General features: G+C 47.3%; 1 protein-coding gene across 1 annotated transcript in view; it reads right to left on the bottom strand.

Annotated features, from left to right (window-relative positions):
• Positions 1-15,816, bottom strand: part of CLUH (clustered mitochondria homolog) — a 77,842-nt gene extending 62,026 nt beyond the window's left edge. The window contains exon 1 of the mRNA XM_081843438.1: positions 15,530-15,816. Within this exon, the coding sequence (XP_081699564.1) occupies positions 15,530-15,647 (118 nt within the window). The 5' untranslated portion in view covers positions 15,648-15,816. The remainder of the gene's footprint in view (positions 1-15,529) is intronic.
• Between the last annotated feature and the right edge of the window lie 1,424 nt (positions 15,817-17,240).

Genomic DNA, 17,240 nt, shown 5'->3' with positions numbered 1-17,240 from the left:
AGTTTCGAGGGTGCCAGAGCTGGCGACATCAGCTCTGGCCTCTTCAGGTTGTCCTCATGGGTCTCTCTTCCACCAGGTGAGGTCCCACTATGCAATCTTGCCAGTTGGACCCATTCTCCCCCCCCCACTGCCCCCTAAAATTCACCCATTCATTCTGATATTTATATCCTACTTTTCCTCCAGGGAGGTTAAGGTGGCACCCACGTATCTTTCCCCATCTCAGTTTAATCCCCACAACCACCCTGTGGGGTAGGTTAGGCAGAGAGATCGCTACCAGCCCCCCAGAGTGGCAGAGTGGGAATTTGAATCCTGGTCCCCTAAATTCTAGCCTAACCCTCTACACCATGCCAGTGCCATCTGCCGCTGCCTTCCCTACACAAACACCACATGAAGAACACACTGGAAATTATGTCCAGGGATCCAACCCAGAGCTTCTGCACGCTTAGAATGTGCTCAACCCCTGAGATGTGCTTCATTTACAAGGCTATGGGGAATACCTGTGGCCCCCTCTGGCTGTCGCTGGACTGCAACTCCCATAAGCCCCTGCCAACATGCCCAGTGGCAGAGAATGATGGGAATTGTAGTCCAGCATCATCTGGAGCAGCCTTTCTCAACCTGTGGGTCCCCAGATGTTGTTGAACTACAATTCCCATCACCCCCAGCTAGCAAGGCCAGAGCTCAGGGATGATGGGAGTTGTAGTCCAACAACATCTGGGGACCCACAGGTTGAGAACTGCTGATGGAGGAATGCAGGTTCCTCGCTTGTATGCTGCTGCTATTATTTTATTATTTCATGAAATTTATATACCGCTTGATTGTAGGGGGAAAGAAAAAAAACCTCGAAAGGTAAAATAATAAAATTATCCCTAAAAGAATTTTACAACCGCAATTTAAAACATACAGAAAGTTAAAGCCACAATAAAATATACCGAAACACATTAAAACTCTTACAAGCTTTCCAAACATCTGGTTGGCTCATCAACATTTGAACCACAGAATTGTAGAGTTGAAAAAGACCCCGAGGGTCATCTAGTCCAACCCCCTGCAAGGCAGGAATCTTTTGTCCAATATGAGGCTCGAACTCACGACCCTAAACAGTCTCACACTCTACCAACTAAACCAGAGTTTTGCGTATCTGAATTTGACATGTAAAAAAAAAAATGAAATCCCACCAAGCAGTGCAGGAATGTTCTGGGTCTCCCTCTCTCTTAGAAATCTGCAACTTGTGGCTTATTTTTCTCCATGGCAGCCAGATTCCACGTACCGTATTTTTAGCTCTATAGGACGCACTTTTTCCCCTCCAAAAATTAAGGGGAAATGTGTGTGCATCCTATGGAGCAAATGCAGTCTCCTTGGCTTCAGCGATAGCAACGCGAAGCCTCCGAAGCGCAGAGGGAGCGCTCCTTCCGCGCTCCGGAGGCTTCGCGTTGCTTTTGCTGAAGCCTGGAGAGCGAGAGGGGTCGATGCGCAGGAACTCGCCCTGTGCTCCGAAGTCTTCGGGTTCCTTTTGCTGAAGCCGAGAGAGCAAGACTCTCCTGGCTTCAGCAAAGAGGGAAAGCTGCACAGCGCCTCTTCAGCCAAGCGGGAGGAGAAATGGAAGGGGCTCCATTTCTCCTGCCGCTTCGATGAAGGGGCACTGAGCAGAGAGGGGAGAATTTTTTTTCTTGTTCTCCCCCTCTAAAACAAGGTGTGTCCTATGCTCCGGTGCGTCCTATAGAGCGAAAAATACGGTATTTCATACTGCAACACAAAGCTGAAGCATGCCTTCCATTCCTGCGCCAAATAAGTTCTCACTGCGGCCAGCTGTTTGATCATCACACTTGCTCAAAAGGGCTAAATATGGGGAACCCTGAATGGGGCATTAAATCTTTTCCTGATATTTCTTAAAAAAATAAATTTGGATGCCGAAGAGCCTTTCCACCTTAAGTGGAAAAAGGTCCCCCAACGATTCTTATTATGACCTGGGTCGAATTGCTTTGAAAGCGGTACAGAGGACAGGACAAAGGCTAAGGAGGTTAAACAAATCAGAGCAAACAAAGTCCCCCCCCCCAATAAACTACAGTCCAAGGAAGGCAGCAATAACAATCTAAGAGCTGGTCTGGGGGAAGGCTGTCAAACAGGCTGACAATTATACGCTCTAGAACAGGGTCAAAACAAAATAAAAAATTCCTTCCAGTAGCACCTTAAAGACCAACTGAGTTAGTTCTAGGTATGAGCTTTCGTGTGCATGCACACTTCTTCAGATACACATCTAGAACAGGGGTCAGCAAACTTTTTCAGCAGGGGGCCGGTCCACTGTCCTTGTGGGGGGCCAGACTATTTTTTGAAAAAGAAAAGAAAAGAACGAATTCCTATGCCCCACAAATAACCCAGAAATGCATTTTAAATAAAAGCACTCATTCTACTTATGCAGAGATGCATTTTAAATAAAATGCAGAGATGCATTTTAAATAAAAGCACTCATTCTACTCATGTAAAAACACGCTGATTCCTGAACCGTCCGTGGGCCGGATTGGGAAGGCGATTGGGTGGATCCGGCCCCCAGACCTTAGTTTGCCTACCCATGCTCTAGCCAGTGGTTCTCAACCTTGGGTCCCCAGATGTTTTGGGCCTACAACTACCATGATCCCTAGCTCACAGGAGCAGTGGTCAGGGATGATGGGAGTTGTAGGCGAAAACATCTGGGGACCCAAGGTTGAGAAAGGCTGCTCTAGATGCAGGGAGATAATGCAAGGAAGGTTAGGTTTGGGGAAGCAGGGTGCAGGGAAGAAGTATAATGATTGAAAGGTCAGGGCTTCAAAGGAAAGGTTGGTCTCTCCAAAGCTGCAACAATATGCACTTACTTGGAAGCCAGGCGGCTCAAACCCAGCAGGGCTTGCTTGCTTCCTGAGTAAAGCAGGCAAAGGATATATCTGTATCGATTTTCAGCCAGGTTCAGGCAGATATCACTGAGATTTAAGTGGGAGTGTGTTAAGGCCCCAATCCAATGCAAAACATGTCAGCCATGGGAGTGGGAAAAGCAACAGAGTCAAATGAATGACCTAAGCTTCAAAGTCCATCCAAGCTTCTCATGGCCCCTGGGGATTGCCAGGGTTTGAAATTAGCCAGGCACATTTTGCACCAGGCTTTTGACTACTTGGAGGGATGCGGGTGGCGCTGTGGGTTAAACCACAAGAGCCTAGGACTTGCCCATCAGAAGGTCGGCGGTTTAAATCCCCGTGACGGGGTGAGCTCCCATTGCTCAGTCCCTGCTCCTGCCAACCTAGCAGTTCGAAAGCACGTCAGAGTGCAAGTAGATAAATAGGTACCACTCTGGCAGGAAGGTAAACGGCGTTTCTGTGCGCTGCTCTGGTTTGCCAGAAGTGGCTTAGTCATGCTGGCCACATGACCCGGAAGCTGTACGCCAGCTCCCTCGGCCAATAAAGCGAGATGAGCGCCGCAACCCCAGAGTCGGTCATGACTGGACCTAACGGTCAGGCGTCCTTTGACTACTTGGGAACAACTGACATTTCTGCCATCTGGGGATCATTGGATGCGGACCGTTTTCACACACTAATACTCCGTCCTGTAGAATTCTATCAGTTATACTTTATCCAAACAAACAAAATGAATTTCTGGAACCGAAATGCTGAGCAGGAGCAGTCACCATTAAGAAAAGGAAGTCGGAACAGGCCAATATACTGTATTTTTCCGTGTATAACACGCCCCTGTGTATAAGACGCCCCCTATTTTGGGGGCTGCAAGCAATCACCCGGCCCCACAATGTACTGTCTGTATATAAGGCGAGCCCCGTTTCAAACATTATTTTTGAGTAAAAAAACCTAGTCTTATACACGGAAAAGTACGGGATATGCAGACTGTCCTTGAATCACGGGACTTTTCTTCCTTTAAGTTCTCAGTGTTCTTAACCTAGCTCAAGGCTGCCATCTGAACTAGGCAGATGTTTAACTGAGAAACAATCACAGTCAGTCCATAATTTGAAAAACAAGATGTTAGAGCCATTGGGCCCCTAGCTTTTAATACCCGAGTTTCTAACACGGGATGCATTGCCAATTTTGACTCCCATTAGCTTCTTGGCTGGAAGAAAGTTAAGAGATTAAATGCATGCACACAAAGAGATCTGGTGAATCTGGGCTCTGGCCAAATTTTATCTGAGCCTTGGAAAGCACATGGAGAGATGGATCGCTTAGCCCCTCTTGATCAATCCTGCTTGGTCAAAAGGGGTGGGGAATTGGTCCTAATCAGTGTTTCTATGCTGACTGCAGGGAATGCAGGCTATGGGCCGCTCAGCAGGCTACTAAAAATATTTTTTTAAATCAGTGGCAGTCTAGGAGAGTTTGTGAGTGCATTTAAAAGATAGAGATGGTCGTCCCTTCCACTATAGCTAGGATAAAGTTGTGTGGGTCAGTGCCGAGACTATTCCAAATAGCCCAGTGTGGTAGCCTTGGGGAAGCATCATAGAACAACTAATAAAGTAGAATAAAAGGTAAAGGTACCCCCTGCCCATTAGGTCCAGTCGCAGACGATTCTGGGGTTGCGGCGCTCATCTCGCTCTATATAGGCCGAGGGAGCCGGTGTTTGTCCGCAGACAGCTTCCGGGTCATGTGGCCAGCATGACTAAGCCGCTTCTGGCAAACCAGAGCAGCACACGGAAACGCCATTTACCTTCCCGCTGGAGTGGTACCTATTTATTCTTGCACTTTGATGTGCTTTCGAACTGCTAGGTTGGCAGGAGCTGGGACTGAACAATGGGAGTTCACCCTATCACGGGCATTCGAACCGCCAACCTTCCGATCGGCAAGCCCTAGGCTCAGTTTAACCCACAGCGCCATCCGCGTCCCTATAATAAAGCAGAATAATCCCCCCCCCCAAGGACTACTCCAAATCCGCAGAGTGCCCTCTCTGGGAGGAGCGAAGTGTGCAGCTTTTGTCTTCCAGTCTCAGTTTTCCCCATCTGTAGAATGGGAAGCACTGCAATCTACCCCATCTGTGTTACCAGACCAAAAGCACAATACATTTTACACCCCCACTTTTGCTCTTGTAGTGGCTTCACTTGTCGTAGGCCATCGGCTGATTTTCAGCAGGTCCACGTGAAGCCAAAACAAAGCAAAGCAACCCAGTGTTATAATACGTAGCTAGTGAGAAAGCTATAGCACAGATGGTCACTTGCAAGTGGGCGCAGATTCACAGCACAGTTCTTTGCTACCCATGGAAGGTCCGTTGGGCTGCAATAAGGCCGTGCAAAGTTTAGCAGCATTAAAAGCAGCAAAGTTTTACAGCAGCATTAAAAAAACCCCCAAAGATTCCTGGTCTACTGACGAGCTGATTCAAGTGTGCGGTTAAATCAGGGCGGGGCAGGAGTCAGGAAAAACTGCCAAAATCAAACCTATTTTATAGCCTACATGCAGAGAATGACTGTGAAGGTGAGAAAACAGTAGATCTTGTTACGTTAGAACAGGAACCAAACAGCCCAAACTCAACTCTGTACTACTTCTTGGAACTTTTCCCTCCAGCAAGTTTTCACACGAGGCTGAACTGCTTTCAAAACTTTATTTAGGATGCTGCTGGTGCTGCACATGGCTGTGATGTTTTGTGAGAGGGTGGTAAGGCCACCGTAACCCGTATGTGCCCAGTGTTAGAAATTAGCCAGGCACGTTTTGCAACTGGCGCAAGTCCAATTGCAACCATGTGGAAAATAAACATTAGAACACCAAAATGGATTCTGAAAGTCAGATTGCAGGATTCTTATTCTCCCTGGCAAAATAAAATATATACACAGAGAGCACACAGATTCATACCCATTGCAACTTTCCCCAAGCCCATTGTGACTTAGCCTCAGCAGTGTGTGGCAGAAAATGTTCTGTTTCAGAAGTTCATTCATAAACAATGAATAGGTGCCAAATAAGTATTAGGACAACCTACCATAATAATTTTATTATTTATAGCCCACCCATCTGGCTGGGTTTCCCCAGCCACTCTGGGCAGCTTACAGCACATATAAAAACATAGTAAAACACCAAACATTAATTGCATTTTAAGCTTTATTTACTAAATGCAAGTAAACTAAACATGCCAGGTTAGATCATTCTTAGAGCATCCAAATTTCCCCCCCAAGGCAAACTAAAAATTGTCCAGTGAAAACCCCCCTTGCTTCAAGTTTCTGGAAAGCTCACATCACTGCACTCTGCACATTCTCAGGGTTTGTTAGGACACATGTGCCGGAATTTAGCCCCAGCATTAGAGCCTGGCACAGATTAAACCCTGTATAGTACAAGCCTCTGGCTCCAACTCCGTTAGAGGAGGGAGGGAGGGAGGGATGAAGAGAGGGAGGGAGGGAGGGAGGGAGGGAAAGCAAGAAAGAAAGAAAGAAAGAAAGAAAGAAAGAAAGAAAAGAAAAGAAAAGAAAAGAAAAGAAAAGAAAAGAAAAGAAAAGAAAGAGAAAGAATTTAAGTTCTGGCAGCAATACGAGGTAACACCTTCTTAACACCCTCCCCTTCCTTTTTTAAAAAATGGGGGGGAAACACCAGCCCAGGATCACTCTCTTTTGTCAACACACTCACTGGCAAAGCCCTGCACTCAAAAGATTACCGAAATAAGGGTAAGCTACAGGGCTCATCCATACTGTCATTTAACTGTGAATGGTGAAGGTTCTTCTCCATATGCCTTCCCACACTTTCCCCAGCTCTCAGTCCAAAAGGAGAGGGGTTTGAGAAACCCCCGATTGAGGGACGGCGAAATGATTAGGTGGAGAATGTCATACGGGCAACAGAACTGACAGAGGTACAGGTACACACCTTAGAATATGGAATTGTTGAGTTGGAAGGGAACACAAGTGTTATCTGGTCCACCCCCCTGCAATGCAGAAATCTTTTTGCCCAACGTTGGGCTCGAACCCACGACACTGAGATTTAGAGCCCCATGCTCCACCAACGGAGCTATGAGCCTTCCTACAAGCAGAATGCAAGCTGCTAAGCTGGATGGGTATCTAATGCCTCCAAATGCACATTTAGAAGGTATAAGGAGCAGGGACGTGTGCGGCGCTGTGGTCTAAACCACTGGGCCTAGGGCTTGCCGATCAGAAGGTTGGCAGTTCGAATCCCCACAACGGGGTGCGCTCCTGTTGCTCGGTCCCTGCTCCTGCCCACCTAGCAATCTGAAAGCACGTCAAAGTACAAGTACAGTGGAACCTTGGGTTAAGTACTTAATTTGTTCTGGAGGTCCGTTCTTAACCTGAAACTGTTCTTAACCTGAAGCACCACTTTAGCTAATGGGGCCTCCTGCTGCCGCTGCGCTGCCGGAGCATGGTTTCTGTTCTCATCCTGAAGCAAAGTTCTTAACCTGAAGCACTATTTCTGGGTTAGCGGAGTCTGTAACCTGAAGCGTATGTAACCCGAGATACCACTGTAAATAGGTACTGCTCCGGCGGGAAGGTAAACGGCGTTTCCGTGCGCTGCTCTGGTTTGCCAGAAGCGGCTTAGTCATGCTGGCCACATGACCTGGAAAAACTGTCTGCAGACAAATGTCGGCCCCCTCAGCCAATAAAGCGAGATGAGCACTGCAACCCCAGAGTCAATCGTGACTGGACTTAACTATCAGGAGTCCTTTACCTTTAAGGAGCCCCAGAGAGGGCAATGGCTGCTGCTGCTCCTGTTGAACAGAGCACGGGAATGCAATTTTGTCTGTCGGTGCCTTTATTATCCCAAAGTAAACACACACAAACCCAGTGACTTAGCAACATAGTAAACGGCGTTAAACCGAGTCCATCTAGTTCAGCATTGTCTACACTGGCAGGCAACGGCTGCCTCTCCAGGATTTCATGACAGGAAGCATCGTTCAGGTGGCCAAGCTAAGCCTACCCTCAGCCAGCCCCCACCTGGTTGCCTTGGTACTTACAACCAGCCCATTTGGGGGGGCGGGTGGCAGTGGCCACGGCTGCCATCTTCCTCCGTCACCATGTCAGGCCAATGGTCCATCTATCTCCCCATTGGCTATATTAACCAGCAGCAACTCTCCAGAGTTTCAGACAACATCCACTCCAAGTACTTCTGAGTACTCCCTAGAGTACTTCTATGGGGCAGCTCTATTAAGTTAGGTAGGTAAATAAATAAATAAGGGAAAGGAAAACGTCACTTGGAGAAAGATCCGAAATATTTTCCTTGTTGCTTGAATTTGTTTTGATTCTGGATTGTTTCTATTTGATTTTTTTATGTGTTATAAACTGCTTCAAGATTTTCTTACCCCATAGGCTCTATTTTTAAGTATGGAGGGCTGGCTGGAAAAAATATGGATCCTGTTGGGGCGAAGCCTCTCCGAGATTTGGGGTTTAATATGAAGGACTATCAAAAAGGCCGGCAGAGAGGAACTGAAAGAGATTTAAGAGCCTCGGACGTGAGATCTCCAGGCTAAACAATATATTGAACTGATGAACACTTGTTGGGGACTGAAACCGGGAAAGGGGTGGGTGGAGTCTGGGAATCCAAAGGGTATATAACTATAACTTGCTTTGTTGTTATTTTGCTTTGCTATCTGTATGGAATTGGGGAAAGCTGTGGAAGGGAAATTTCGGTCGACTTTAGGGAAAATGTTTAAGAATGAGTAACAATGTATAAGTACCGATGTTTAAATTTGGATAAGTTAAAATTGGCTTTTAAAATGGTTTAAATTAAATGAAAATAAGGTAATAAGGATTTGCTGAATTAATGATTCAAATTGGAATACAAGAAGGGGAGGTGAGAGGAGGTCTGAGAATAAGTTAAATGAAAATAAGTAATTGAAATTTTATGTGGTTTTTTAAATTGTTTTTTTAAGTTTTGGATTTTTGTATTTCTGTTTTTTGTTTAAATTTGTTTTTGTGTGTTTTTTTGAAAATGCTAATAAATATTCATTAAAAAAAACAAGATTTTCTTTCTTTGAAATATAAAGTGGTATTGAAGTGAAACGAAAAATAATAAAAAGGCACCTAGACATTCCTTCGCGGCAACCGTAATCCAAGTGTAAGATCGGCTTTTATATCCAAGTTTCTAACAGTGGTTGTAAATGGGTCTCCAAGATATCGCAAACAGGGTGTCGGCTACAGGTCTACATCAGTTTTTCAAGATTATCAGATTTCCCCCAGAAAGGATAAAAGCGGATAAAATGGGACAAAATAAATGGCTGCCATATGGATGAGAAGATGTTATTTGGATGGATGGATAGATCTGATTCCACAACAAACCAGCACCAGGAAGAACTCAGCTTATCTCTTCACAAAATAAGTTATCACAAAGCCTTCTCGATGGAACCTTCAGAGATGAGAGCTGCCCTCCCACCTGGCCTTTACTGGCACATAAGAAAACATCTCCTACCAAATCAGAACATCAGTCTATCCAGCTCTATGTTCTGAACACTGACTGGCAGCGTTTTTCTGGAATTTCAGACAGGAAGTCACTCCCAACCCTATTTGGGACCCTCTGTATGCAAAACAGACCCTCTAACCCAATGACCTGTCCTTCAACAACTTACATTCTTGGGTCCTAAAGAGATTTGGGTGTTGCCGCCATTTTAACGTCACTTTTTTGCACTTTATTATTTTGATGATGTGTGCTATTTTGAGGGCACTTCCGGGACAGCTGAAATAGCGGGTATAAACCATTTCATAAATAAAAGAACCCCCAATATTAGCCCATGGGCTCTTGGTGATTATAGCATAGGTTTCCCTAAGAGAGGACCCATGAAAGACTGGATTCGAGCAACTGGCTTCCCCACCCCAAACCTGTGAACCTCTTAGCGCATGTATGTACAAGCAGCCTTGTATTGAGAAGTTTGATGTTTTATTATGCTTTTCTATGTGTTGGATGGGACATGGGTGGCACTGTAGGTTAAACCACAGAGCCTAGGACTTGCTGATCAGAAGGTCAGCAGTTCGAATCCCCGCGATGGGGTGAGCTCCAGTTGCTCGGTCCCTGCTCCTGTCAACCTAGCAGTTCGAAAGCACGTCAAAGTGCAAGTAGATAAATAGGTACCACTCCAGCGGGAAGGTAAACGGCGTTTCTGTGCGCTGCTCTGGTTCGCCAGAAGCGGCTTAGTCATGATGGCCACATGACCCAGAAGCTGTACGCCGGCTCCCTCAGCCAATAAAGCAACCCCAGAGTCAGCCACGACTGGACCTAATGGTCAGGGGTCCCTTTACCTTTACCTATGTGTTGGAAACTGCCAGGAGAGGCTGGGACAACCCAGCCAGGTGGGTGGTGTATAATAAATAATAATAAAACAACAATCACAATACCCATCTGACTGGGTTTCAAGTGTGGGAAACTCTGATCAACACCAAACTTCACAAGTGTAGGAACCTGTGGTCCTCTAGGCTGGTCTGCCAGCATGGATGGGAGTCCAACAACATCTGGAGGGCCAGGATTCCCCCTCTGTCATCCTGGTTCAATTCTGAGCAGCAGGAGAGCAAGGGAGCCCCCCAAAAGAGGACAGAAACTATGGCTCCCCCGCCCCCCCCAGCCAGAACTCAATTCCAGCACCTCTCAGGTGGGCGCCATTGCCATTACAAAAGAACATGGGAGGCATTCATGGTGAGTTCCAGAACCATTTCCCCCCTAGAAAAATAGCACTGACAACAACTGTTGCCGTGGGACAGCTCAGTTGGTAGAGCATGCAACTTTTCATTTCATGGTCACAGGTTCGAGCCCCACGTCGCATAAAAGATCCCTGCATCACTGGGGGTTGGAGCAGATCAGGGTTTCCCAAACTTGGGTCTCCAGCTGTTTTTTTGGACTACAACTCCCATCATCCCTAGCTGGCAGGGCCAGTGGTCAGGAATGATGGGAACTGTAGTCCAAAAACAGAGACCCAAGTTTGGGAAAACCTAGATTAGATTATCCTTGTGGTCCCTTCCAACTCTACAATTCGGTTACCCCTTTCTAGTTATTCACATTGCCCCAAGAAACAAAGAGACCAGGTTTGTCAACTTTTGGTTCACTTATTCTGGGTTCACATTCCACAAATGAGACGCCCTTCCACTGTCTCCCTCAGCTGATGTGTAGTTCTGGCCCTCTTCTCAAAGAGGAGGAACTGAGGGCGCCTCACTCAATTTCTACAGCTCTAACTCCCCGTCCCAAGCAAAGAAAGATGGGGAGCTCATTTTCCACTAAGAAAGCACCTGTGATTCCATGTGTAGGAGACAGTACAGTATGTGACCAAGGTGAGAATCTCCACTGCCAAGAGCAGTGTATCTTGAGAATATCAGATGATGAGGACCTGCAACCAGAGGGGACACTTGCCTCTGTGCCCCTGATGAGCATCTTCCAGGAGTCAATGCGGCTAACAGCAGACCTTTGGCCTGACTCAGCAAATGCTCTTTCTAGGTTCATTCCACTGCCTCTGGACAATAAGACACCCTCAAGGGCTTAGGAAGACTATAACTCCCCATTGTCTGTGACCGTTGACCACATCAGATGGGGCTGGTGGGAGGCCAACAGCTTCTGGGCGGCCAATGGTTCCTGAACAGCCTTACTGGATCCTGTCAGTAGCTGAACAATTACAACAACCTGCTCTTACAGTGGCCAACCAGAGGCCCCAATGGGAAGCCTGGAAGCAGGATCCAAGCACAAAAGAACTCCCCTCCTGTGGTCTTCCAGCAATTGGTTATCAGAAGCATTTATTGCCTCTGACGGGGGAGACAGAGTATAGCCATAGCCATCATGCCTAGTAGAACTTAGCCAGGCGTGTTTTGCAACTGGCACTGGTCCAATGGCAACCGCATGGAGAACTCTGGATGCCAGGCTAGCGATTTTCTCAAGCAGGCAAGCGGAAGAGCTTATTTGTTGCATTTTTATCCCGCCTTTTTCTCCAAGGAGTACATGGTTCACCCCCTCCTTGGTCAGTTCCCTACAACGGCCCTGTGAGGTAGGTTAAGGGGCTGTGACTGACTCCAAGGTCAGGCAGGGAGCTTCAGGACTGAGGGGGTATTTGAACCCTGATCTCCCAAGGTCCTAGTCTCACACTCTAACCCAGGGGTCAGCAAACTTTTTCAGCAGGGGGCTGGGACTATATTTTTTTTGGGGGGGGGGAAATGAATGAATTCCTATGCCCCACAAATAACCCAGAGATGCATTTTAAATAAAAGCACACATTTCTACTCATGTAAAAACACCAGGCAGGCCCCACAAATAACCCAGAAATGCATTTTAAATAAAGGACACATTCTACTCATGTAAAAACACACTGATTCCTGGACTGTCTGTAGGCCGGATTTAGAAGGCGATTCGGCCCCCGGGCCTTAGTTTGCCTACCTATGCTCTAACCACTACAACCACACTGGCTTCCTAGAGCACTTCTCCTTTGAGGCAGCTATATAAATTAAGCAGGTGAATGGGGAAAGGAAAATGTAAGAAAGAGAAGGATCTGAAATATTTTCCTTGCAGCTTATCTTTGGGATGGTTTTATTTGATGTTTTAATCTGCTGCAAACCACTTTGAGGTTTTTGTTTTCTTTAAAATATAAAGCAATGTGGAAATGAATAAATAATAATAATAATAATAATAATAATAATAATAAATCTCAATGTAAAAAAAGGACGTTGTGGTGACTGTAACCTAGGTTTAAGGTGCTGTTTGGCGATTAGCTTATATATCTGAGTTTCTAATACTGCTAGTAGCTACTGATTGCCCAATTCCTCTATGATGCACCATCACAGGGACACAAAACTACGGAGGACATCTGGAGTTTGCTACACATTCGGACCCTGGGTTACAGGCTTTATTTATTTATTTTGACATCTATACTGTACTACATAATTACATTACTTATTACAGTGGTACCTCGGGTTACAGACACTTCAGGTTACAGACTCTGCTAACACAGAAATAGTACCTCGGGTTAAGAACTTTGCTTCAGGATGAGAACAGAAATCGCACAGCGGCAGCAGCAGCAGCAGGTCCCATTAGCTAAAGTGTTACCTCAAGCTAAGAACAGTTTCAGGTTAAGAACAGAATTAAGTTCTTAACCCAAGGTACCACTGTACTAACATTTATGCCCCACACCTGACAACAGAAATCATGCAGCGGCAGCAGTGGGAGGCCCCATTAGCTAAAGTGGTACCTCAAGTTAAGAACAGTTTCAGGTTAAGAACAGACCTCCAGAACGAATTAAGTTCTTAACCCGAGGTACCACTGTACAGTGGTGCCCCGCAAGACGAATGCCTCGCAAGACGGAAAACCCGCTAGATGAAAGGGTTTTCCGTTTTGGAGGCGCTTCACAAAACAAATTTCCCTATGGGCTTGCATTTTCGTCTTGCGAGTTCCTGCGGTTTTCCCCCCTCCCCCCCTTTTTCTAAGCCGCTAAGCCGCTTATCAGCTGATCCGATAAGCCACTAAAAGCCGCTAAGCCGCTAATAGCGCTAATCCGCTAAGCCGTCAATGGGCTTGCTTCGCAAGACGAAAAAACCGCTAGACGAAGAGACTCGCGGAAGGGATTAATTTCGTCTTGCGAGGCACCACTGTATAAACATTTTATGCCCCGCACCTACCAATAAGCTCAGCCTAGTTACATGGTTCATCCCCCTTCATTTTAGCTGCACAACAACCCTGTGAAGCGGACATTGGAGGCGGCAACTGGCGTCAAGGTCACCCACCCAGTGAGCTTCATGGCTGCGAGGAGCAATTGAACCTTTGGCCTCCCAAGCCCGAGATCAGTACTCTAACCCTTACTGACAAAACACACTTGGAGGGACAGGTGTCAGGGGACTCCCAAGCAAAGCGTGTGAATCAGATCAGATGAGATAGTTACTACAGGACAGGCCTAGTTCACGCCAACTAAGGGTGGGGGTGAGGAATCTGTGTGCGAGCTGTACCATTTCAGGGGAAGGGGGGAGCGCTCTCAAAGGATGGAATGCTCCTCAATACAGAAAAACAAATAAATCCTTGCAACTGGGTATTATCAAGGAAAAAGGCAAGGCTATCCACCCTCCCTTCTTGCCAGTGCGACGTCATTTGCAAATAAGGTTATGCAGGGGTCATTCACAAATCCTGGGAGTCATGGGGGAAGAGGGCCAAAGGTCACGACCCTCAAGCCTAAAAAGATGTGTTATGATGTAAGCAGATGGGGAGAGGGGGGAATTAACAGTTATTTCTCTCCCCCCCTCCCAGTATGGATCCTTCCTGAGAGTGGGAAAACCAGCCAAAGGATTACTCTTCTGCAATACACTGCAGCCACTGCTCCTCAGTATGGGCAAGTAGATCTAGGCGTCCATGCGTGGGCTGGGGAAATGATTGACCACGTGAGGTTGCAAATAACTCCCCTTAGGAGTCCGAAGTTCAACACTTGGGAGGGTCCCCGAATGCAAAGAAGGTGCCGACTGGCTGTCAACACAAGGCCGACACTTTCACAAAGTTCGCTACCACCAAGGGGTGGGTGGGAGAATCTGGGTCACAGCTCACGGCCTATGCTTATGTTGTCAAAGTCCCAGTGAGTTCCACCGGGCTTACTCGCAAGCAAGGAAACACACAGCAGGCGAAGCAGGGACCTCAATAACCCACTGTAGTGGCTGAGTTGTGAAAATATGGGTCATGTTCAAGGAGAAAGCCCCCTCCACCCCCCCCCGCAATATAAATATCTCATTTTAATTTCTGTTCTAATGGTTTGGCCTTGTAAGCCGCTTTCCATGCATTGCTGGGAATGCATGGAAAGGGACTAAAGCGACTGGAGATTATTCAGGAGTAACCACCTCCAAAGCAGGGTGGGCTGTGGTGAAAGCAAGCTGAAGTTAAGGCCGCCTACTTTAGAAACCCACCTTAGAGACTTTTACTCGCAAGCAAGCGCCACTGGCCCGGACCCTTACCCCCAACACCACATAGAGCAGCAGCAAGGCTTAATACCGGGGGCGGGGGAGCATATACAGAACTGCAACCTTTTCACACGTCACAAGCCACCTTGCAAACCACCGTCGGAAAGGTCACATATATGGAACCGTAAGAGGCCAAGGAACAGGAAATTTTTCTCCAAAGGGCTGGGAGAGGGGAAATGGAGTTAGAGACAGACAGGGGTCATTACCCCAAGAAACAGCCCAAGCGAGACAGCTACACTGGGGCCGGCGTTTTCTCCCGACCCTAACCCCCACAACTCCCAAATAGTACAACATGCTTAAAAGGATTGCAGCTTTCTCTATTTTTTTAAGGGGGGGGGGAGGAGAACAGGTTTGAGCACACTTGTCGGAAAAGCAAAGAAAACTCACCGCGCGCACCTATATGCACACTGCACCCATAAAAAAATAAGAGGGTGGCGAGTTGTTCCAGCAGAACTCCCGTCCCCAAAGCGAAAAAAGGTTGCCCCCCAGCGTTAGGTCTGCTCGAGAGTAACGAAAGGGAGTCAGACCCACCCGCTCCGGCTGAGGTCTTACTCGCGAGTAGGCAACAAGCCGGAGCGAGCAGAGTTTGAACCACTTTGCCCGTGGGCAGGGCTGTCATTCCTTGGGAACGAAGGTGAAACGCTGCAGGGAACCCGGAGGAGGGATCCACCCGGGATCCGACCGCGCAAGACGGCTCACCTGCTCTGAGCTCCGGCTCCTTGCCGGCCGGGCCCGGGCTCCCCTTCTGCTGCTGGTCCTCGTCCGCCGCCGCCGCCGCCGCCCCTGCAGGAGCCACCTCGTCCGCCTTGATGACCATGGCCGGTCTCTCCGCCGCCCGCCTTCCCTTCCTCGCTGCCTCTGGCGAAGGCGCCGCCGCTGCCGCTGCTCCTGGCGCTGCTGCTGCTGCTGCTGCTGCGAAGGACGGAGCGAGCCACTCGCAGCCCCACGTGGTGCGCGCTTCACCTCCGGCGGCCGCTCGCTCGCTCGCTCGCTCTCCCACCCTCTGCCCGAGTCAAACTCCGCCCGGCGACGGTGCCCCGGCTGGGACAAAAAGCGGGAGGGGGCGGAAGAGGCGGGGCAGAAACGCCTTAAAGGGACAGTGGAATCAGAGGGAAGGGGGAGGGCAAGGGGGGAGGAGGAGGACAGAGGAAAAGGAGAAGGAGGGGAGAAGAAGAAGAAGATGGGAAGGAGCAAGCTACAATTTAAATGATTTTTTAAAAAATAAGTCGTGTCTCTTTGCATCCCAGTTTGTATTCCACGCCCCCTCCAGATTTCTTCACTGAAACTTCAGAAAGTACATCATTCTAGGTGCGCTAAACATGGCGAGGCGTAAATGAAAAAAACAGCACCCCGTTTAGAAGGGAAAGTAAAGGGGGGACAACCCCCCCAAAGCTGTATATTTTACAAAGTTGTTATGCTACTTCACCAGATCTTAACCTATTACAGTATTTGTAAGAATGGATTCATTGAATTTGTCCAGGGTGAATCTGCGTTTATAGTCACGTTGTTCATATGTTGCGAGTTTGTATAAGTCTTCAATCCAATCACAGAAGGGAGCCGCATTTTTATTTTTCCACTTCACCTGTATCAGTCTTTTGGCCAAGGTAAGGGCACAAAGAGTCCGTTCATATTGTCCTTTTGTAAGGTTCCATGTGCTGGACATATAACTCAAAAGGACATTTTGCTCTGCAAATGTAAGGTTGTTCCATACAGTTCTGTCAGTGCAGGTGAATAGCTAGTGTGTTGCTATGCAAAGCCCCAAACAACCGGGGCCCAGTTTGCCTTAAGGACTGTCATAGCACCCGGGTCAGTGAGAACATCCAGAGGAATACTTTTAGTTCTCTTCCATTTATAAACACGCCTCATTGGCTTCAACCAGAAGTCAGGCATTTAGTGTTGCCCATCTCATGCAGTGGGATACTTTTTTTCCGCAGAGATTTGGCAGGCATCATTGCATTTGACATTCAGGAGTCTTTTGAAGATTTTCCATCTGAAGACAGGCCTAAGCAAGTATTTTTTTTAAAAAAACTGTTTTCAGGCATTTTAATGATTATTCTGTATTCCTTCTGAAAGTCTTTTGTACGCTGCCGTGATGTTTTATGAGAAGGAGGTATATAAATACCTTTATAAATAAATAAAGAGCAAGGAGCAATAAGAGGATGGTCCCTAGCAGCTACCTAACTAGACACTGACCTGTCAGCCCTAATTGCAGCGACATTATAGTTTTTTCATGTTGCTAAGGCTGCAATCTGATGCACACTTACCTGAGAGTAGGGATGGGGTGGGGAGTTTGATTCTTGTTTGGGTTTTAATGAGAAACTACCTACCTAAAACCTCTCAAACCAATACACAAGCTGAGACATTGCTGTCCTTTGAAATCCACACTTCTCTGAATTTTGCAATGCAGGTC

Source organism: Podarcis erhardii (genome assembly GCF_964252035.2).
Source record: "Podarcis erhardii genome assembly, chromosome: 16".
NCBI lineage: Eukaryota > Metazoa > Chordata > Lepidosauria > Squamata > Lacertidae > Podarcis > Podarcis erhardii.
Note: the sequence above shows the minus strand (reverse complement) of the source record. Positions and strands in the feature narration are given on the sequence as shown.